Source organism: Mya arenaria, chromosome 9 (genome assembly GCF_026914265.1).
Source record: "Mya arenaria isolate MELC-2E11 chromosome 9, ASM2691426v1".
Lineage (NCBI taxonomy): Eukaryota > Metazoa > Mollusca > Bivalvia > Myida > Myidae > Mya > Mya arenaria.
The window spans coordinates 61401059-61424209 of NC_069130.1; the positions used below are offsets into that span (position 1 = coordinate 61401059).

A 23151-nucleotide genomic window follows, 5' to 3' on the forward strand; every position below is an offset into this window, starting at 1 on the left:
TCGAATTGAACACCCACCGTGTGATGGTATAAACCCTTCCAGACAGTTCTTACTCAAGGAAAGTGTCCAATAGAACACCCACCGTGTGATGGTATAAACCCTTCCTGACAGTTCTTACTCAAGGAAAGTGTCCAATAGAACACCCACCGTGTGATGGTATAAACCCTTCCAGACAGTTCTTACTCAAGGAAAGTGTCCAATTGAACACCCACCGTGTGATGGTATAAACCCTTCCAGACAGTTCTTACTCAAGGAAAGTGTCCAATTGAACACCCACCGTGTGATGGTATAAACCCTTCCTGACAGTTCTTACTCAAGGAAAGTGTCCAATAGAACACCCACCGTGTGATGGTATAAACCCTTCCTGACAGTTCTTACTCAAGGAAAGTGTTCAATAGAACACCCACCGTGTGATGGTATAAACCCTTCCAGACAGTTCTTACTCAAGGAAAGTGTCCAATAGAACACCCACCGTGTGATGGTATAAACCCTTCCAGACAGTTCTTACTCAAGGAAAGTGTCCAATAGAACACCCACCGTGTGATGGTATAAACCCTTCCAGACAGTTCTTTCTCAAGGAAAGTGTCCAATTGAACACCCACCGTGTGATGGTATAAACCCTTCCAGACAGTTCTTTCTCAAGGAAAGTGTCCAATAGAACACCCACCGTGTGATGGTATAAACCCTTCCAGACAGTTCTTTCTCAAGGAAAGTGTCCAATAGAACACCCACCGTGTGATGGTATAAACCCTTCCAGACAGTTCTTACTCAAGGAAAGTGTCCAATAGAACACCCACCGTGTGATGGTATAAACCCTTCCAGACAGTTCTTACTCAAGGAAAGTGTCCAATAGAACACCCACCGTGTGATGGTATAAACCCTTCCAGACAGTTCTTACTCAAGGAAAGTGTCCAATAGAACACCCACCGTGTGATGGTATAAACCCTTCCAGACAGTTCTTACTCAAGGAAAGTGTCCAATAGAACACCCACCGTGTGATGGTATAAACCCTTCCAGACAGTTCTTTCTCAAGGAAAGTGTCCAATAGAACACCCACCGTGTGATGGTATAAACCCTTCCAGACAGTTCTTACTCAAGGAAAGTGTCCAATAGAACACCCACCGTGTGATGGTATAAACCCTTCCAGACAGTTCTTACTCAAGGAAAGTGTCCAATAGAACACCCACCGTGTGATGGTATAAACCCTTCCTGACAGTTCTTACTCAAGGAAAGTGTCCAATAGAACACCCACCGTGTGATGGTATAAACCCTTCCAGACAGTTCTTACTCAAGGAAAGTGTCCAATAGAACACCCACCGTGTGATGGTATAAACCCTTCCTGACAGTTCTTACTCAAGGAAAGTGTCCAATAGAACACCCACCGTGTGATGGTATAAACCCTTCCAGACAGTTCTTACTCAAGGAAAGTGTCCAATAGAACACCCACCGTGTGATGGTATAAACCCTTCCAGACAGTTCTTACTCAAGGAAAGTGTCCAATAGAACATCCACGCTTAAAACAGGATACTTTCTATTTAGCAAGTAAGACAAGTGAGTGTGTATTAAAGTGTCAACCCTCTCAATTAAAGACCAATTAGTCGGAGACACCAGATTATCGAACATCTTTACTGCCTTTTGCTTTCCTATCTGCCGGCTACCTGGCAGGGAGGCAAACGGTTACCCGTATGCTACACTTGCTGGGTCCGCGTTTAGGGCTCGAACCATGATTCTCCCGCTCCATAAGTGGACTCCCTGACCACGGAGGCGGAGTATATGTAAATGTTTATCACGCTATGTTAAATGTTGGACGGGGATAGTTGAAAGCTGACGTCAATTAAAAAAGTTAGTGTACACGTTTTTCAACTTAGGAACTGCTTAGTGACATGGAAGTGTACGTTCAGTGTCGTAAAAAATAAAATGTGGCAATAAAGAGTGGTGTGTGTTTAATGCCATATTTTTATTCATAAACTTACATGTAACGTTGGAACGACAACAAGAAGTCTCGGATTAAGTAGGACATATACCGACTAAAGATATGAAACGTATGGGTTTCAGGACAGTACGTGCTATAGAGAAAATTGCATATGTTTAGTCTTTTGTAAATGTGTTTGCTAATTTAGGGCATAGGTAATGTACCAGTCAATTGTAACCACGCTCCCCCCTTCCCAGGTCCGGGGGTATACCGGGGATAGGCGGGGAAATGGGCCGTGTTTTTACCTGGAAGGTGGCCCCGCAGTGCCGGGTGACTGCGGTGGTTTTATACTTATGCCAAATATAGCGCAAAATTGGCCTTATCTAGGGTCCCTGGGGTGCGGGGGCATTTGGCGGGGGTTTTACCAGCAGATCGTCACCGCAAGGTGGGGATTTTAGCCGGGCTTGGCTGGACCAAAAGTCAAAGTCTCCGCTACTCCCCGGACCTGGGGTGCGTGGTTACAAATGACTGGTGTATAAAGGAACTACTTTAAAAGCTAACATGAATGCCCTCTTGGTTGTTTACTTCAAGCATCTCATATCATAACTTCAAAATATAGGTTTATTTAGGTTGTGACACAACTTTTCAATTACAATCGCAGTCAAAACCATTTCAGGATACTTGAAGCTATTTTAAATCAAACGAGATGTCACTTGACACATTGTATGTTATAAATGACGGTAACGTGTATAAACGTGTTAAGTTTCACTGTCAGTCTACTAAATCAAAGCCCCTAATGGATATTTTGTTTACATTTTAAAACAACATCTTTTCAATGTAAAATTCTATTTGTACAGTAAATCCGAGATACACTAGGATTGTCTTCATTAATTAACTAACGCATTGAGTCGACGCCAGTAATTTGCTAATACAAATGATGCAACTGTTTCAGCTTGTTAACTTGTCAGCTATTCTGTCATGTTAACCATTTTGGCCTTTTAATTATTTTTACTTTTTTTACTCTTTCTAAATGACTATTCTTCTTGCTTAAATACAGACGATAATTAATATGCAAGATGACATGATATTCACGTGCTTGTCTTCTAACGTGGACAGGTTGAGATATGCCTAAGCCAATGCGTCTACTACTATATTACTTAATTTGAGTCGTGCGTTGATAAGCCTGTGTTGAGTATGCATAAGATGACGCAAGGGCAAGTCCAGCAATTATATAATTAAATACATATTTCATTATATGCTTTCCAGTGGTTGAAAAAGAATTATCAGTGAGATAAAATTACATTTCACAAACAGTGAAATAACAGTTATGTATTTTTCGCTGTCTTATATAATTATCCCGCTCTCACTTCCAAATCAAACGACAGCGCGCACAGGGCTGGGACACAGTTTCAACGACGTCATTTCCACAATGACGTTACGTTCGCAAACAGCAAAACAGAACCACATGCTACCCACAAGACAACTTCCGCAATCACATCAGTAGGACGCAGCTACCGCCCAGGGTCAATGAACTCACATGGTGTTTTTCGAGTACTCCCTACATGAATACTTGATACACATGTTTGATTGAACTGCCATATATTTAATATTATAAAGAACTCATTGCGCTGCTGGGCGCTGCTGAACTGATCTCTATGTTTTCAGTTTAAAGTCTCCACACGACTGCTTTTTTTGGTGCACGGGGTGTATTTTGTACTGACAGAAACTATATTACATAATTAATAACTCCATTTGGCAAACAGGAAATGTGGCCGCTACTTGTATTTGTCGCCTCTTCTCTTCTTTTCATGGAGAGGTTGTTTAGGACCATTTAACATGTCTTGATGATTTTTTGAAATAGAATACCGTTTAAAAGCCTTTGCAAAAAAATTCGGTGTTAGAGGATGATAAAAGCGCTGGGCTTATCATAACTGTCAATGAACATTTTTTGTCAAACTGAGACTGCTTTCTCCATCCGTTGGATTCATTACATGCTTCCGATTGATTTCCTTATTAGAATCCATCATTCGTGTCGTTCTAAAGCATGTAGTAGGCATATTTAAAAAAGAAATGCGTAGTTTAACATCTGAAATTGAGGCGTAACACATTTAACTAATCTTATGTATGCAATACTAGTCGTAGGCCGTAAATCAAACCACCTGCCTCCGCCAGTCATGTTAATTGTAAAGACGTATAAATGATATCAAAATGTGTAAGGTAAGTTGAATAGCATTCACATTAAAACTATTTAAGACCTATCTCTTGTCGTATATTACCGAGTGTAGACAGACGTTTAACATCAGTCAGGTATAGTCATGGAGGTAAATAATAGTACGACACTTGGTATTAAAAATGGCATAAAATTATAGTTTTCTTAAATAGCAAAACATAATTTTGACTTTTTGCTTTTGAGCTAGACGGATGAAACATGAAGTACAGACAATTTCAAGTCGTAAAGTAATCCGGTTTATAGCTATGAGCATGTTAAACGGAACGTTAAATGTTTGATATGAGACTTGTTTGGTTTGCTTGTCAAAACGATTGGTAATATAAACTTTAGGAAAGATGATTTAGCAAAATACTTTATCGGTGTGATTTTTTAAATATTCTTTTTGCATTCCATATTCAAATATAGTGCAGTTTATACGATGTGATATTCAGTTTCACTAAAGGTTTTAGCAAACATGTCAGTCAACATGCAGAAAAGGTAATTTACATCAATAGGAATTCGCAAACAATGCACTTCTAACTTCCATTAAAACATGATTTCTGATTGCCATTGGAAACCTAGCCTCGTAATTAGACACTTATCCGGATCATCCTTAAACTCGTATTATTCACGAAATAGTCATGAAAACCACGTGATTAGACAATAATCCGGTTCCATGTTAAGTTGCTTTATCTTATATATGTATCTATTTTGGTGGAAACTAATGCAACGTGTACCCGATTTCATAAACTATTATTCCCGCATTGATAATTTTCTTTTCCTTCAACAATCCATACTCATGAGTATTAACGTGCGTCTGTGTTCATAAATTTAGTGAATTTGAAAAAATAAGGATATAAAAAATCTGTTTGAATGTATCAATAATTTAATAATAAACTAAATTAATCAATCAAAGAATACATATTAAAGATCGATGAATGATTTTGGAAACACATGTATAAATGTATTAATAAATACAAAATTAAATCTATGAATGAATCAATCAATACATAAGTCAATAATCAATCAATCAATCAATCAATCAATCAATCAATCAATCAATCAATCAATCAATCAATCAATCAATCAATCAATCAATTGATCGATCCATCCATCATCAATTGATCGATTATACAATCAAAATCAATCAATCAATTGGTCAATCAATCAATCAATCATTCATCGATCAATCAAACAAACTATAAATCAATCAATAAATTAATCAATAAATTCATCCATCAACCAACCAATCAATAAGTCAATCAATCAATCCATCAAATAAAAACCAATCAATCAAAATAGCAAGCAATGTTTAAGACAGACAGCAATCAATAAGGCTATTTATGTCATTCAGACACAAATATATAGTCATTATACTAATTAATCATCTGTTATGGTAATTAATTGACATGAGTCTAAAACAACTACATTCGATCACATCTATGTCGATTTCGTATCTCAATGTTGGAAGTGCACCAATAATTAATTGCCCATATCATTTTCAACAGTGTATTGCAAATTGCTTTGGTATGTAGACCATTACATGTCTGATTGGATTACCCAGTCTGAGTATTTATGGCTTATCGTGTTCAAAAGTTAAATTGTACATTCAGGTGCATGAAGACAATTTAAACAACGATAGTGGAAAGAAATGACTGGGCTTACGAAACACATAGTCTCACCCTAAAATTGATTAATAAAAATATGGTAAAGAAATTATTTCTTTCTTGTTTTGTGCTTAAAGGTTATGTGTCCCTCGTTTAGTGTTAGTTAACCTTGTGCCTGTAAACAGGCCCGACGTTATGTGTCCCTCGTTTAGTGCTTTTAAACAGAGCCGACGTTGTGTGTCCCTCGTTTAGTGTTAGTTAACCTTGTGCCTGTAAACAGGCCCGACATTGTGTGTCCCTCGTTTAGTGTTTGCAGACTTTGTGCCTCTAAACAGGGCCGACGTTATGTGTCCCTCGTTTAGTGTTAGTTAACCTTGTGCCTGTAAACAGGGCCGACGTTATGTGTCCCTCGTTTAGTGTTTGTTGACTTTGTGCCTCTAAACAGGGCCGACGTTATGTGTCCCTCGTTTAGTGTTTGTTGACTTTGTGCCTCTAAACAGGGCGGACGTTATGTGTCCCTCGTTTAGTGTTTGTTGACTTTGTGCCTCTAAACAGGGCCGACGTTATGTGTCCCTCGCTTAGTGTTAGTTAACCTTGTGCCTGTAAACAGGGCCGACGTTATGTGTCCCTCGTTTAGTGTTTGTTGACTTTGTGCCTCTAAACAGGGCCGACGTTATGTGTCCCTCGCTTAGTGTTTGTTAACCTTGTGCCTCTAAACAGGGCCGACGTTATGTGTCCCTCGCTTAGTGTTAGTTTACCTTGTGCCTCTAAACAGGGCCGTCGTTATGTGTCCCTCGTTTAGTGTTTGTTAACCTTGTGCCTCTAAACAGGGCCGACGTTATGTGTCCCTCGCTTAGTGTTAGTTAACCTTGTGCCTCTAAACAGGGCCGACGTTATGTGTCCCTCGCTTAGTGTTTGTTAACCTTGTGCCTCTAAACAGGGCCGTCGTTATGTGTCCCTCGCTTAGTGTTAGTTAACCTTGTGCCTGTAAACAGGGCCGACGTTATGTGTCCCTCGCTTAGTGTTAGTTAACCTTGTGCCTCTAAACAGGGCCGACGTTATGTGTCCCTCGCTTAGTGTTAGTTTACCTTGTGCCTCTAAACAGGGCCGACGTTATGTGTCCCTCGTTTAGTGTTAGTTGACCTTGTGCCTGTTTCCATTGTTGTATTCAAGATAATAATTATTATATGAAATGCATTATTTCTTCGTCCAATCATGGACGGTCTATTTATACTAGATCATGTAATTATAAAAAACCATGATTTGGACTCCCAATTATTACTTTTTTATTAAATAAAAGTTTTTATTATTATTTTTTTTTTATTTTTTTTTTGGAAAAAATACAAAATACAACGCTTACATGATATACTTTACTACTATAAAAAGAAATATAGACATATATTCATTGAAAATGACACAATCTACAAAGTATCTCTTATCACGTCGATGTCGATGAAATTTAAATAGGATCTCTCAAATATAAAGCGGTGTAATAACTTCACTGTAACAAACTGACAGTTTGAACAACCATTTTGCAATGAAGAAGCAAGTGTTTGTATAAAACGAAGTGTATAATCTCAATTAAAGGTCTGATAAGCAATTTAACAGCACATAATCAATAGTTAGATGCAGACGAGTGCAATATTTACATTGCATTACATTACATTAAGACATATCTCGCTCAAGGCTATGGATAACGGATCACGAAAGAAAAAAACAAACAAACACATTGATTAAACCTCGAGCGAAACAAAATTGAACACAAGTCATCGAACGATGTAAACCTTAATAATGGCAATATTCTTTGCCTCATAGTTAACTTATATAATTTCAAAAGAAATCTATATTGATCAAAGCAAGGACGACACCTGTATACGTTGATCATTTTAATCAAGAGGACTGCATGTGATTACGAGCGAAGAAATGTGAATCATGAAATATAAGTGATTAACGAGTGTACTGCAGTAGCCTACTAAATTACAAAAAAGGCCAAAATAAAAAGTCATTAATTATTTGCATTTTTTGTTTTTAATCATTTTAATGATACAGCAGCCGTAACTGTTTGTCCAGTTCTTTAAGGTTTAGGTCAGTTACTCAGAAAGTTTGAAACACCATAACACCACATCTTAAAACCAAAACAAAATATGTTGTTGTTTTTATTTTGAGTTCGATTTATTCTCAATACGAGCAACGTTATCATCGACATATTTTGGTAGTTATTTCTTCTATTAATAATGTGAACGCTTTTCTAACAAAATGCAAGTCTGCTGATAGAATGAAGATAAGGACATTCCGATGTCGTAAAGACACGTTTGCAAATTTTACAACAAAAATAAATCTTGAACAAAGATATAAACAGCAGTTTCAGATTTAATGATACATTTGTATGGATTGGTTCCGAGTTAGTTTCGGAGGCCGCGAAGTTTAAAGAGTTTTGAGATTGAAACACACATTTGCTTTTAACATGTTTCTAGCCATATGCACTTTAGTTTTACATGTTTCTAGCGATATGCACTTTAGTTTTACATGCTTCTAGCGATATGCACTTTAGTTTGGCATGTTTCTAGCGATATGCACTTTAGTTTGACATGTTTCTAGCGATATGCACTTCAATTCTCAACCACGCTAAAACGTTCATATCACGTCGTCCGTTAATTTAAACTATTTTGATTATTACATATAAAAAGTCGAGCGTGTGACTTTGTGCGCGATAAATACGAAAATATTTTGCCAATCGATCATGTTATTATTGTTCATTTTGTCAGCATTGATATTGTCATCTTTTTGCAGAAAAACAAACAATTAAGAACATTCATCAAATTAAGCAAACCACCCAAGCCGAATGCTTGCAAGATTGTGTCGCTAAATGCAATCTCGTGTAATGCTTGCAAGATTGTGTCGCTATATGCAGTCTCGTGTAATGCTTGCATGATTGTGTCACTAAATGTAGTCTCGTGTAATGCTTGCATGGTTGTGTCGCTATATGCAGTCTCATGTAATGCTTGCAAGATTGTGTCACTAAATGCAGTCTCGTGTAATGCTTGCAAGATTGTGTCGCTAAATGCAGTCTCGTGTAATGCTTGCATGATTGTGTCACTAAATGCAGTCTCGTGTTAAGCTGGCATGATTGTGTCGCTAAGCGCATTCTCGTGTAATGATTGCATGGTTGTGTCGCTAAATGCAGTCTCGTGTAATGATTGCAAGATTGTGTCGCTATATGCAGTCTCGTGTAATGATTGCAAGATTATGTCGCTATATGCAGTCTCGTGTAATGCTTGCAAGATTGTGTCACTAAATGCATTCTCGTGTAATACTTGCAAGATTGTGTCGCTAAATGCAGTCTCGTGTGAAGCTGGCATGATTGTGTCACTAAATGCAGTCTCGTGTGATGCTGGCATGATTGTGTCGCTATATGCAGTCTCGTGTAATGCTTGCATGATTGTGTCACTAAATGCAGTCTCGTGTAATGCTTGCAAGATTGTGTCGCTATATGCAGTCTCGTGTAATGCTTGCAAGATTGTGTCGCTATATGCAGTCTCGTGTAATGCTTGCATGATTGTGTCGCTAAATGCAGTCTCGTGTAATGCTTGCATGATTGTGTCACTAAATGCAGTCTCGTGTAATGCTTGCAAGATTGTGTCGCTAAATGCAGTCTCGTGTAATGCTTGCATGATTGTGTCACTAAATGCAGTCTCGTGTAATGCTTGCAAGATTGTGTCGCTATATGCAGTTTCGTGTAATGCTTGCAAGTTTGTGTCACTAAATGCAATCTCGTGTAATGCTGGCATGATTGTGTCACTAAATGCAGTCTCGTGTAATGCTTGCAAGTTTGTGTCGCTAAATGCAGTCTCGTGTAATGCTTGCATGGTTGTGTCACTAAATGCAGTCTCGTGTAATGCTTGCATGGTTGTGTCGCTATATGCAGTCTCGTGTAATGCTTGCATGATTGTGTCAGTAAATGCAATCTCGTGTAAAGCTTGCAAGATTGTGTCGCTAAATGCAGTCTCGTGTAATGCTTGCAAGTTTGTGTCGCTGTATGCAGTCTCGTGTAATGCTGGCATGATTGTGTCACTAAATGCAGTCTCGTGTAATGCTTGCAAGATTGTGTCGCTATATGCAGTCTCGTGTAATGCTTGCAAGATTGTGTCGCTATATGCAGTCTCGTGTAATGCTTGCAAGATTTTGTCGCTATATGCAGTCTCGTGTAATGCTTGCAAGTTTTTGTAGCTATATGCAGTCTCGTGTAATGCTTGTAAGTTTGTGTCACTAAATGCAGTCTCGTGTAATGCTTGCAAGATTGTGTCGCTAAATGCAGTCTCGTGTAATGCTTGCAAGATTGTGTCGCTATATGCAGTTTCGTGTAATGCTTGCAAGATTGTGTCGCTATATGCAGTCTCGTGTGAAGCTGGCATGATTGTGTCACTAAATGCAGTCTCGTGTAATGCTTGCAAGATGGTGTCGCTATATGCAGTCTCGTGTGATGCTGGCATGATTGTGTCGCTAAATGCAGTCTCGTGTAATGCTTGCAAGATTGTATCGCTAAATGCAGTCTCGTGTAATGCTTGCATGACTGTGCCATCGTGTAATGCTTGCATGGTTGTGTCGCCAAATGCAGTGTCGTGTAATGCTTGCATGATTGAGTCGCTAAATGCAGTCTCGTGTAATTCTTGCATGGTTGTGTCGCTAAATGCAGTCTTGTGTAATGCTTGCAAGATTGTGTCGCTAAATGCAGTGTTGTGTAAATATTGAAAGATTGTGTCCCTAAATGCAGTCTCGTGTATTTTTTGCATGGTTGTGTCGCTAAATGCAGACTCGTGTAATTCTCCATGGTTGTGTCGCTAAATGCTGTCTCGTGTAATGATTGCATGGTTGTGTCGCTAAATGCAGTCTCGTATGATGCTGGCATGATTGTGTCGCTAAATGCAGTCTCGTGTAATGCTTGCAAGATGGTGTCGCTATATGCAGTCTCGTGTGATGCTGGCATGATTGTGTCGCTAAATGCAGTCTCGTGTAATGCTTGCAAGATTGTATCGCTAAATGCAGTCTCGTGTAATGCTTGCATGACTGTGCCATCGTATAATGCTTGCATGGTTGTGTCGCCAAATGCAGTGTCGTGTAATGCTTGCATGATTGAGTCGCTATATGCAGTCTCGTGTAATTCTTGCATGGTTGTGTCGCTAAATGCAGTCTTGTGTAATGCTTGCAAGATTGTGTCGCTAAATGCAGTGTTGTGTAAATATTGAAAGATTGTGTCCCTAAATGCAGTCTCGTGTATTTTTTTGCATGGTTGTGTCGCTAAATGCAGACTCGTGTAATTCTCCATGGTTGTGTCGCTAAATGCTGTCTCGTGTAATGATTGCATGGTTGTGTCGCTAAATGCAGTCTCGTATGATGCTGGCATGATTGTGTCGCTAAGCGCATTCTCGTGAATTGATTGCATGGTTGTGTCGCTAAATGCAGTCTCGTGTGATGCTGGCATGATTGTGTCGCTAAACGCAGTCTCGTGTAATGCTTGCATGGTTGTGTCGCTAAATGCAGTCTCGTGTGATGCTGGCATGATTGTGTCGCTAAATGCAGTCTCGTGTAAAGCTTGCATGGTTGTGTCGCTAAATGCAGTCTCGTGTAAAGCTTGCATGGTTGTGTCGCTAAATGCAGTCTCGTGTAATGCTTGCATGATTGTGTCGCTAAATGCAGTCTCGTGTGATGCTGGCATAATTGTGTCGCTATATGCAGTCTCGTGTGAAGCTGGCATGATTGTGTCGCTAAATGCAGTCTCGTGTGATGCTTGCATGGTTGTGTCGCTAAATGCAGTCTCGTGTAATTCTTGCATGGTTGTGTCGCTAAATGCAGTCTCGTTTAATGCTTGCATGGTTGTGTCGCTAAATGCAACATGATCATTACATGTTTATATTTATTGGGCATGTGAGTGGTATTAACAAATCAACTGATGTAACTTTACGTAAATTCTTGTGACTGGCAAATAGAAGAAAAATCCTTTAAATCGGTGATTTTGTTTAAGTTTTAATTGTATACCAATTATCATAGCAATTAACCAGCCGCATTTCCATTAACTATCTATACATTGTTTTTGTAATAACAATATTGTCATAGATGAACGTTCTCTATATTCCATAACTAAACTTAAATCGTTATTATAATTGACTTCCTTGTCACGATAATCACATGTAAAAAATGTGTCTACGTTGTTCGACGAGATGCTTGTTGCATGAGTCGAAATAAACTTCTGATTTGATCATTACAATGTACATCACGTGCTCAAATAAAGTGCAAATAAACATCGCTGATCTCAATCATTGTTGTGATACACTTGAACACTTCAATTACAATCAGTGAGCTTTACGCACATTCCGTGTTACAATTTATCCCACGTGACAAATTAATACCACGAGTCCCACGTGAAAGACTCTTTGCACGTGCGAGTGACCTTGATCACAAACTGCCATTCGGATGTGTAAAATTAAGAACAACAACTTGTGTTCCAAAGTTAAGTGACTTGCCGTCTTAAAGAGAGATTTATATTCCATCGCTATAGACAGGTTAATCAGTGTCGAGTATTTGGTTATTGGTGCTCGCGACTGAGTCAATTCATAACATAGGCCTTGATGTACTCACCACTTTTCTGACCTGGGTTTCACCAATCAAATGTAAGACGGTTGTACAATTTAAACTAATGTTTTCCAATGAAGTGAGAGTATGAACTTTAACCGGAACTTAAGGGTTTCACCACAAATACGGTAGGAAATAAACATGGACATTTGTTAATTTGTCAACTGTTTATGAAACTGTAGAAAATGTACTTTCTTTATAGAATAGTAAATAGTTAAAGCAATGTATAGGCAGACATTGTTGCTTGTTTGTGTCAAAAGGCGCACCTGCGTTAACAAATTGCACTCAGATACAAATTTTACCATGCTATTGTATATCAATCAAACGTTGTATTTTGAAACAGGTTCAACTGCTAGCTTTTCATTCTTGGTATTACTAAGCTAACCAACGGTAAAACCTCTGGTACTGGTATTATCTCTGAAGTTGCATGCACCTGTTCGTGTTTTATCCAGAGGACAGCCAAGGCACTATGTATCACTGACAATTGACAACGTCTGAATAGAATCAGAATTATGAGATAAGTTTAAGGTCACACCACTGACATGGTGGTCATCAAGACCTTTGTGTGTATCAAGATGTTTTTTGTGTGTATAAAATGTTGCCAAAATGTGTTTAATGTATGACTCCTATCTATTAAATGGTTCTCACATGCGTGCTAAACGTTTCATACATTTTCAACTATGTGTTTATTAGTGGTACACCTTTCATGTTTTCATACATGGTGAATAAGGAGATACAAAACGTCTTTACCATGTTTCAAGTAGTATTTGGCAATATCGGCAATACGCAAACCTTTGCCATGAGCAAAACATATAGAATGAGATGAATACAAACTGTAAAGGTGAATAACCCAAAATACTCTTGACAAGAAAACAATGCATGTATATAAAACGACATATGTCGTGGACTATTTCATATAAACCTCGAAGCAACTGTTACAATGCTGATGGAACGTCCTTACATAGCATTGCAAATATACTTAGATGAACATCTTATAGTTAAATAATATTTTTCTTATTGATTTTATCAACACATATGTATTCAATGTATTGCTTAATGGTGATATGTTGTATTGTATGGATTATTGAGAGTAAAATGGAAAATATAACATAACGTGGTATCTAGATACAACAATATCAGTAGTTCCATATGTTCCAACTTCTAATGCGCATGTTATCGTCATCTAGATAGTGACATTCAAAATTTATCATTCATGGTTATATCAAGGTACTTTTCAAGCCTGTATGACTTCGCTAAAATCGTACGTGTTATACGGTTGAACTTGCATGGTGGCAAATGGAAACACGAACTGTATAGTATATAATGCTACGAAACACGACATGGTTTTAACATTTACATTGAAGACATACCCTTTACTGACTACCAGCCGAAATCTTGTCCACATTTACAAAGCTCGAGTAGAAAAGGCATAGCATAAGCCACCAAGCTTTCTTCTCAATCCTGTCGAAACTATTTTGTTTCATGCATATATCAATTGTTAACCTTTCATGTATTACTACCCCAGAAAACCATTAATTATTGATTATGCCATAACTGTGTGAATCCTGATAAAAAAATAATAATTACTGTTTCAACCAAAACCCGAGTACATGTAGCAACCCAAAATACAACACGTAATCAATACGTGTGGATAGTTGATCAATGAACTATCATCAAATACCTATTAATGATCTCCCTTCAAATAACTATATCAATATTAAAGGTAATGAATAATATCTGTTGCAAGTCACATATTTCAATCAGACCAAAAGTATCAATACGACTATCAATAATTCAATTTATGATCAAATAATTGGCTGAAATCGGGATAAGGTTTCAATTAAAACCATTAACCCTGACCTTTGAAGTTTGTGATGAATATATCTGGGTAAAATATGTTTATATATCTATAATTAATCAATGGTATATAATACAAAAAAAAAACATTTCGTAACACGGAGATGTATGATTAAAATCATTAGATCTTAAAAATGAGCCAAATCATGACTGTTTAAAATGTTAATTACATTTCAGTATTCTTTATCATTTTAAACCTCACAGCTGTTTTCTAAATAATTTCTTTTCGTCATCATATTCATTGAAACTTTTTTACCTTTTCGAAGTACGTAATTAAACTTTGTTCTCCGCCCACGAAACTATGATGCAATAATCATTGGCAACATCTTAATTGGTTAGAACACACAGCGACATTACTATCGATAAAGGAACAATCTCTATTTTTATCAGACGTTGCCACTTGCTAATTACTAACCAGGTGCCATTATGGCCAATAAAATAGAAATGTTAATTATATGTGTTTAGGGCAGATTTATAGAAAATCATCGGTGAAATATAAACGATTTTTCACTGTTTTGAAAATTTAGCCGCTTTTAAGTTCAAATAAAATGTTTGTGTGCAAAGTGCTGGTACAACATTCAACGACGCCGTATACCGATCTGACGTTAAGTTCGCCCGAACGCAACTTGACGCGGTTCTTGAAAAATCTACAATATCTTGAAATTATATGTAATATTTAGATAACATGAAGTAATTTCTTAATGATTATGAATGGGTGGAGTGAGCGTAGCGTACGAGCCCTTCTCTATCATTAAAATATTACTTCAGATCACCTAACTGACTTAGAAAACAATCTCATTGGCTGAAACATTTTCAACACAAAATCAGACGTGTATTCTTATTAGTGTTGTTACATACTAGTCAATTACATCTATGCAAAACAGCTTTTAATAATCTAATTCATTTGTCGTTTATATTATTAAATAGAAATTGTTTTTATTTGTAATTCCAGCGGTAAGTCTGGTCAATAAGCTTGGTGTACATCAGTCAGTCAATAAATGTGTCAATCAAATACAAAAACACAGGATTATAGTCAGTTTATTAATAAATATAAATATGTTATGGTAATAAATCTTACACATGCTAAACGCAGCTCTTCGTATTCCTTTGAAAATGTTATATTTTCATTACCATCATGTTTGTTATCGCTTTAAACTTTGTTAGCTTTTTTGCGAATTAAACTACTATTGTATTGTGTTGTATTGGAATGTATTGGCATAAAATTTTTAATCTGATTCCAGAAGACTAAATCCGATCACACGTGTGTCTATTTTGTATCTGAACGTTGGAAGTGCACCAATTATTAATTACCCATATCATTCGCGATTCTGCATTGCAGATCACTTTGGTCTGTACAACATTACATGTCTGGTCCGAGTGTTAGATTAAATTATATTAAACAGCGACCAAAGAACAGAATAACTCACTTGTTAACGATGTAACGAAATTATTTGTTGACGATGAAACGAATGACTAGTTGACGATGTAACGAAATGATTTGTTGACGATGTAACGAAATGACTTGTTGACGATGGAACGAAATGACTCGTTGACGATGGAACGAAATACCTTAATGACGATGGAACGAAATGTCTCGTTGACGATGGAACGAGCTGCCTTAATGACGATGGAACGAAATGACTTGTTGACGATGGAACGAAATGCCTTAATGACGATGGAATGAAATGACTCGTTGACGATGGAACGAAATGCCTTAATGACGATAGAACGCAATGACTCGTTCACGATGGAAAGAAAGGACTTGTAGACGATGAACGGAAAGTCGTTGGCAATAGAACAAAATGACTTGCTGACGGTGGAAAGAAATGACTCATTGGCGATGGAACGAAATGATTTGTTGATGGTAGAACGAAATGACTTGTTGACGATGGAACGAAATGATTTGTTGATGGTAGAACGAAATGACTTGTTGGCGATGGAACGAAATGATTTGTTGATGGTAGAACGAAATGACTCGTTGGCGGTGGAACGAATTGACTCGTTGGCGATAGAACGAATTGACTTTTTGACGATGGAACGAAGAGTCTGTGACAATGGAACGAAATGAATCGTTGACGATGGGACGAAATGACTTGTTGACGTTGGAACGAAATGACTTGTCGACGATGGAACAAAATGTCTCCATCAATAAAGCAGATTGTTGTATCTCTAGACTGTCGTCCTTGTTTTGGTTTAAGCAAAATTTATGTCATTATTTTTTTAAGATATTCAAAGTTAACGCACATTTGAATGATTTACTATGGTAATAATATGTGAATATAGACAAGTGATATATGAACAAAACAAAACAATCATGACAGAAATGAGGAGGAAGCCTGAAGCTGATACTATGTCTAGCGTCTTGTTTTGTGACGTAATGTATCTCCTGTTAAGAGTATTTAAGACCTTTACTTTGTGGCTTTGAATAAATGCATGGTTTCTGGCTTGTAAGCTGCATTTAGATCATTTTTTGTTTGTTTGTTTTTTTAGTTGGGAAACAGTCCATATGCTTTGTTTTATAATGTTTGTATGACTTTTGCACTTTGTGCCTCAAACACTATATTGGTAACATTTTAGGCAAGTGGCCATGTCGCTATGTTTTTATTACGACGAATAACAACACTTTGTTCTAACAATTAACTAGCACATTTACCTATGGTTTGGACTCATACAACAAGTCTTTTTTATTCAAGTCAATTTCAATAAAACAAAAACCTTTTTGTCGTCAATTGCAGATTTCAAATGTCTGAGTATAATCAAATATACAATTATTACAATACGTAATGATATATGCTGATATGAAAAAAATACAGCTAAAAATATTAAGATATACTGTGTTCTCTCATGCAATTATTGTAATAGTGTCAGACAACTTGTTCAATGTATATCTTGAATGGAGAGCGGTAGCTTTAAACTTAATGTATATTGAAAGGTTTTCGCACTCAATTTCGTATCAAACCTCAAACGAGACCCAAAAGCTAAACCCCAAAATATCAGTCGCTTTTTAGAAAACATTTTCGACAAGGATTTGGATAATAATTAATAAATTGATATTTATTTATACTAATTTTCTGCCTACTGATTTTGCAGATATGGTGGACAACCAGGGAAAACCCTCTGCACATATCGAAATACCCACGCAGGATTTTGCGTTTATATGACAGGAAATACCCACGCGGGACAAATTTACCCAAGCCTCAGACACGGGGCAAATCTGACCCCGAGGGTCAACTAGCCCCAATCAGTATCTGCGTTTAAATGCACATATATGCCCCGGATGTAAATTTCATCATATAAAAGGCGCAATGTACATGTTGTGTATTTGCTAAATTTGATAAAATCTCAAACAAATCCACTATCGTGCACCCTAAATATAAACACGGTGATTACTGTATTGTGAAATACAAAACTACTGTGTGTTTTTTTACAGTCAAATAGTCATTCAGCAATAATAAAGCAAGTGGCTGTATAAAATTCATACATAAAACGAAGTGTATAATCTCAATCATAAATTTAATAAGCATTTTGACAGCACATAATGCCTACTTAGATGCAGACGAGTGCAATATTTACATAACGTTAAGACAACTCTCGTACAAGGACAGCATTGCAAATTGATCACGAAAGAAAAACAAACAAAACACATTTTTAAGTAAACGTAGAATAAAAAATGACTTAAGAATTCGAACGATGTAAACCTGTAATTTAACAGCGATAAATGGAATATTCTTTGCCTTATTTTTTACCCATATCATTTCAAAAGAGATTTATATTTCTCAAGGTGTCACACCTGTAGACACCGATCGGTTAAATCAAGGGGACTTTATGCGATTATGCGCGAAGATATGTAAATAATTGAATATTAGTAGTAAGTCAAAATTTATAGTTAGTGTACTGCTGTAGCTTACTAAAAATACACGAATACCTCACCAAAGAAGAAATAATAAAAAAGCGTGTTGCAGCTATTGAGATCGGAGCTTTCTCAAATTCCTTAAAACAGGATAAAGCTAAGCACAATACTTTTGGTTTAGTTAGTGTACTGTTTTGCTCATTTTGAAGAGTCTGTGTCATTTTAAGGAAATTATCTTTATGATAATCAAAATAAATAATATTTTTTCTCAAAAAAATAAAATTTAATTAAGTAATTAAGCTCAATGAAAAAAATATAATAAAGCTTGTTATGTTTGATTTTGTTTTTGAAAGATTGGTATTTAGTTCTGTGTGAAAAGAACATTAGATTACACAGCAATTGAGATAAAAGGCAGAACTTCCTTTCTTCTCAATATGAACAGTTTGAACAGCGTTATCAACAACATAGTTATTTTTTCTTCTAAGTAAACACTTTTCTTACGAAATGCAAGTCTGCTGATAGAATAAAGATAAGGGCATTCCGTTGTTGTAATAACACGTTTGCAAATTTTACAACAAAAATAAATCTTCAACAAAGATATAAACAGCAGTTTCAGAGTTAATGATACATTTGTATGGATTGGTTCCGAGTTAGTTTCGGAGGCCGCGAAGTTTAAAGAGAGTTTTGAGATTGAAACACACATTTGCTTTTAACATGTTTCTAGCCATATGCACTTCATTTTCAAAACCATGTCCATTCAACAGTTAATATCGCGTCGTCTGTTAATAGAGGATTCTAGTTTGTTATAGTGTAAGATTGCAATATATTTCGCCGAGAAAACACCAAAAGCTACATTTAGTTTCGGTGTTCGCAAGCAAGTTATATAATATTTTGCACTGAAACAAACAATTTTTCATTCTATAATATGCTAAAACAAAGACACGAAATAACAGTTCATTGTAAATGTTCAGAAAAGCACGCCAAATTGTACGTGAACGTAACGTCGTTTCGGAATTGACGTCCATGAAATTTTGTCGCAGTCCTGTGCGCGGTATTTGTTTTTTTTTCAGTGAAATATCAATTAAATTCAGTGAAAAATCTCTATAAATCACCTGTAACCATATAATAAAAACCATTCAGCCGTTTTGATTATTCCATAAGTTAGTCGAACGTAGGACTTATTGTGCGCTTATTACCAAAATACTTTCTTAATCGATCATTGTTCACTTTGCTAACATTCGTACAATCTTTTCTCAGGAAATGTACACTTCGAGGTCTTTCAAAAAACTTTAATAGCTTAGCCGTATCGTGCAATGAATACATGATTACGTCGATATATTTAATATTATTATACGAAATATATCTCGCGCTCAAATGGTATTCAAACGAACATTATCTCAATCATTGTTTATACACATGTATACACCTGTACGTTTTGAATTAAAATAAGAAAGCTGTACTCACATTCCAGGCTGCAATTCCTGCGCAAAGATCCAGGTATGTCCCACGTGACAGATTAATAACACGAGTCCCACGTGAAAGACTCTTTGCACGTGCAGGTGTATTAGATCCGAAACTGCCATTTCGTTCCTCTCTTCTAGAACGCTTCCAAACGTTTAACCTTTCAGGTTTGCATACTTCTTTTAAAATCCAATGGTCTATCCAGGGCTAGGTTCGAACCTTAGTTTCAAGCATTATGTGACATTCCTCAATATATGGCTTTAAACTTACATATATGGTTAACCACAAACTCTTGCGACCAAATCCTCAAAACCACAGTTTCACACTGAGCTACATTTCTTTTAATTCTTTAAATATATTCCCACTCACGAGATAGGGTTTACTATTAACTTTTCGACGCGACTTAAATTACGTAACGATAAATGTAAATAACGAAAGCGCAAAATTCACGTACATAGAAAGTTGATAAAATCCAGATTTTCAGAGTTATAATCGTGTTTAGCCTAACATCGTCATATATAAGTAGCAATGACAGAGTCCATGACTTCTAGATTTGCTATACAATTAAAAACCTATTTGTACATGATAACAATCGCCCGTAATTGACTGCCAGGGCCCGTAAATTAGTAACAATACTCCTTGTTAACAAAACCCACTAACACCCTGGGTATTGTTTCAGCACGGTGATTTTAAGTATCTTGTCATTCGTAATTTGTCATTCAGCAAACTCCCATTCCAATATGTCTTTAAACAAAAATCAAATAGAACGAACCTTTTTGTCTCTCATAAAAGAGACAAATACTTGAAAGAACACTTCGCTACGTTATACCAACCCCATTGATAACTCTTCATTATGTGAGCATTTTGTTTTTCATCAAAAAATTAATAAAGATTTTAAATAAAATCACCAGAACATGTTGCAAGTTTAATTATTCTCCCTGCTTCATCTTGTCACTTTCAAGTTCATCTTTGCTCATAATTCGCCATATTTTATTATCGCATAAAATACATATCTTTCCATGCATTGTAAGCATGCACTGTACGAGAAGTTATACGCTTAAGCGCTCTAAGGTGTTTGTGAGTGATTTTTCAATTTAAGACGCGCGGCTGTGGTTTTCTACGATAGCGAGATCACCGTATTGTCATTGAATACCGCCAGTCTTTGGAGCGAGAAGCAAGTGTATTGGGTTAAAGGCGACAAGCAAGCAAACATAAGTGAACGCTACCCCTACTACTAACTACTACAACAACTACTACTACTACTACTACTACTACTACTACTACTACTACTACTACTACTACTACTACTACTACTACTACTCCTATTACTACTGCTATTGCTACTGCTGCTGCTGCTGCTTCTACTGTTCCTGCTGCTGCTACTGCTTGTACCGCTACCGCTATCACTATTACTGCTGCTGTTGCTCCTGCTCCTGTTCCTGCTGCTGCTGCTGCTGCTGTTTCTATTACTACTACTACTGCTACCTTTACTACTGCTACTGCTACTGATGCGGCTGTTGCTGCTACTGCTTCTGTTGCTGCTGTTACTGCTACTACTATTGCTACTGCTGCTGCCGCTACTTCTGCCGCTGCCGCTGCGTCTGCTGTTGCTGCTACTGCTTCTGCTGCTGCTGCCGCTGCTACTGCTACTTCTACTGCTACTGCTTCTACTACTACTGCTTCTACTACTACTACTACTACTACTACTACTACTACTACTACTACTACAACTACAACTACTACTACTACTACTACTACTACTACTACTACTACTACTACTACTACTACTACTACTACTACTACTACTACTACTTCTACTACTACTACTACTTCTACTACTACAACAACTGCTTACTACCTACCTACGTCGTTGTTTAACATATAAGTAAACATCGTCTTTTTCTCGAAAAGTCAAAAATGAATTTAAAATAAAGCGTTAGTCAACAATCTCAACTATGAATTTCAAAGCCACTTGACACTTTTATCTGAATCATTCGTATATTGTAGTCGTCAAAAACGCATTAATTCACAAGGTTATGTGTTATTTGTACATTATACAGATCATCGATTATTCTGCTAAGTATGAAATAACCTCGCACTAATTATTGAATTATGATCAAACAAGTAAATAAATGATTCTTAAAGATTGGTGACGATGCATTGCCAATCCCTTCGCCCACTGATAATTGAAATATAATGTTTCATTTCACTTGAACATGGATAATTTTATGGATATGTATAAGGTTATAGAGGCCTAGAGATATAGACGTCTGTTACTCCGCTTATATAGGAAAATTTGTTATTTTGGAATATCAGAACACACCAATGTTTACGGACAGACTCTCATGTCTGAGTTCCCACTCATGACTAAAAATATGTTAGTCTTCATTTCTTTCTAATTTCTTTTCTAGCAGTACATCCATGATAAACTTGGCTAAATTGTATTGCTATTTGACAGTGTTTCCTTTTTTGACATATATTTTGTAAAAGGAAATGGACAAAAATGTCATCAAAAAATGCGTTTTCTGAGTCTGAGTCTCTATTCATCATTGAGTCTGTTCGTAATTATAGGTTTAGGCTCAAGACGGACTTTATCACTACTAGTTGACTTTAAAATGGAACTGAATTTGTATAAAGTATCGTGCAATGTTGATCAACAAAACCTCCATGTGCCAGGGCAGTAAATTACATTCAAATATGCCACTGCTTTGATATAATCTTGCCCCATTATACTTGAACATACCTTTATCAATTTTAACGACACATGGTACATATTAACCTTAAATAATAATTGTAATGAACCAATAATGAGTTCAATTGTAGAGTTATTATACGTAACCTTATTATAATGCAGTACGTAAGCTAAATATATCTTATACGAGATATCCATATGAAGACTAGGTTTTACTGAATATATTCATTGACAGCAATGAAAGATACAAGACTGTCAAGTTGACGATTTGACTGTTCCTACCTGGTATCATAAACTGCTTTTTGGTCTCCTTAATGCACCGGGGTAACACTCGCAGTTTATTCATTCATGTGATCTACAGATCTTTTTTTTAAATCGCATCTTTGCAATGCAATTACTCATAAGCTTACGTTAAAATAATATATATATAATAAATAGAATAAAAACAATGATGTAAATAAAATGATGTCTTTAAACGAGAATACTTTAAAAACTTTCTTAAGTCGATGAAAACAAATCAGATTTCTAAACATGTGTTTAATTGTGAACGTAAAAAAGGGTCAGGTTAATAGGAGAGGGTTTGCAGGGTTGCTCTATCAATTGCCGCCAATTTACAGTCTCTATCGCACTCAACATTGCCGCCAAAGAACAGTCTCTATCGCACTCAACATTGCCGCCAAGTACAATTTCTATCGCCCTCACCATTGCCTCCAAAGAAAAGTCTCTATCTTTCTCGCCATTGTTGCCAAAGTACAGTCTCTATCGCACTCAACATTGCCACTACTGTACAGTCTCTATCGCACTCACCATTGTCACATAGATACAGTCTCTGTCGCACTCAAAATTTCCGCCAATGTACAGTCTCTATCGCACTCACCATTGCCACCAAGGCACAGTCTCTATCCCACTCAACATTTCCGCCAATGTACAGTCTAT

At 36.8% G+C, this 23151-nt stretch overlaps 1 protein-coding gene across 8 annotated transcripts in view; it reads right to left on the bottom strand.

The window, feature by feature from the left end:
* The window catches only part of LOC128246520 (multiple epidermal growth factor-like domains protein 6), a 105093-nt gene extending 84486 nt beyond the window's left edge, over positions 1–20607 (bottom strand). For all 8 annotated transcript variants that reach the window (XM_052964751.1, XM_052964758.1, XM_052964756.1 and 5 more), the window contains exon 1: positions 19527–20607. In XM_052964751.1, the coding sequence (XP_052820711.1) occupies positions 19527–19645 (119 nt within the window). In that variant the 5' untranslated portion in view covers positions 19646–20607. The remainder of the gene's footprint in view (positions 1–19526) is intronic.
* Between the last annotated feature and the right edge of the window lie 2544 nt (positions 20608–23151).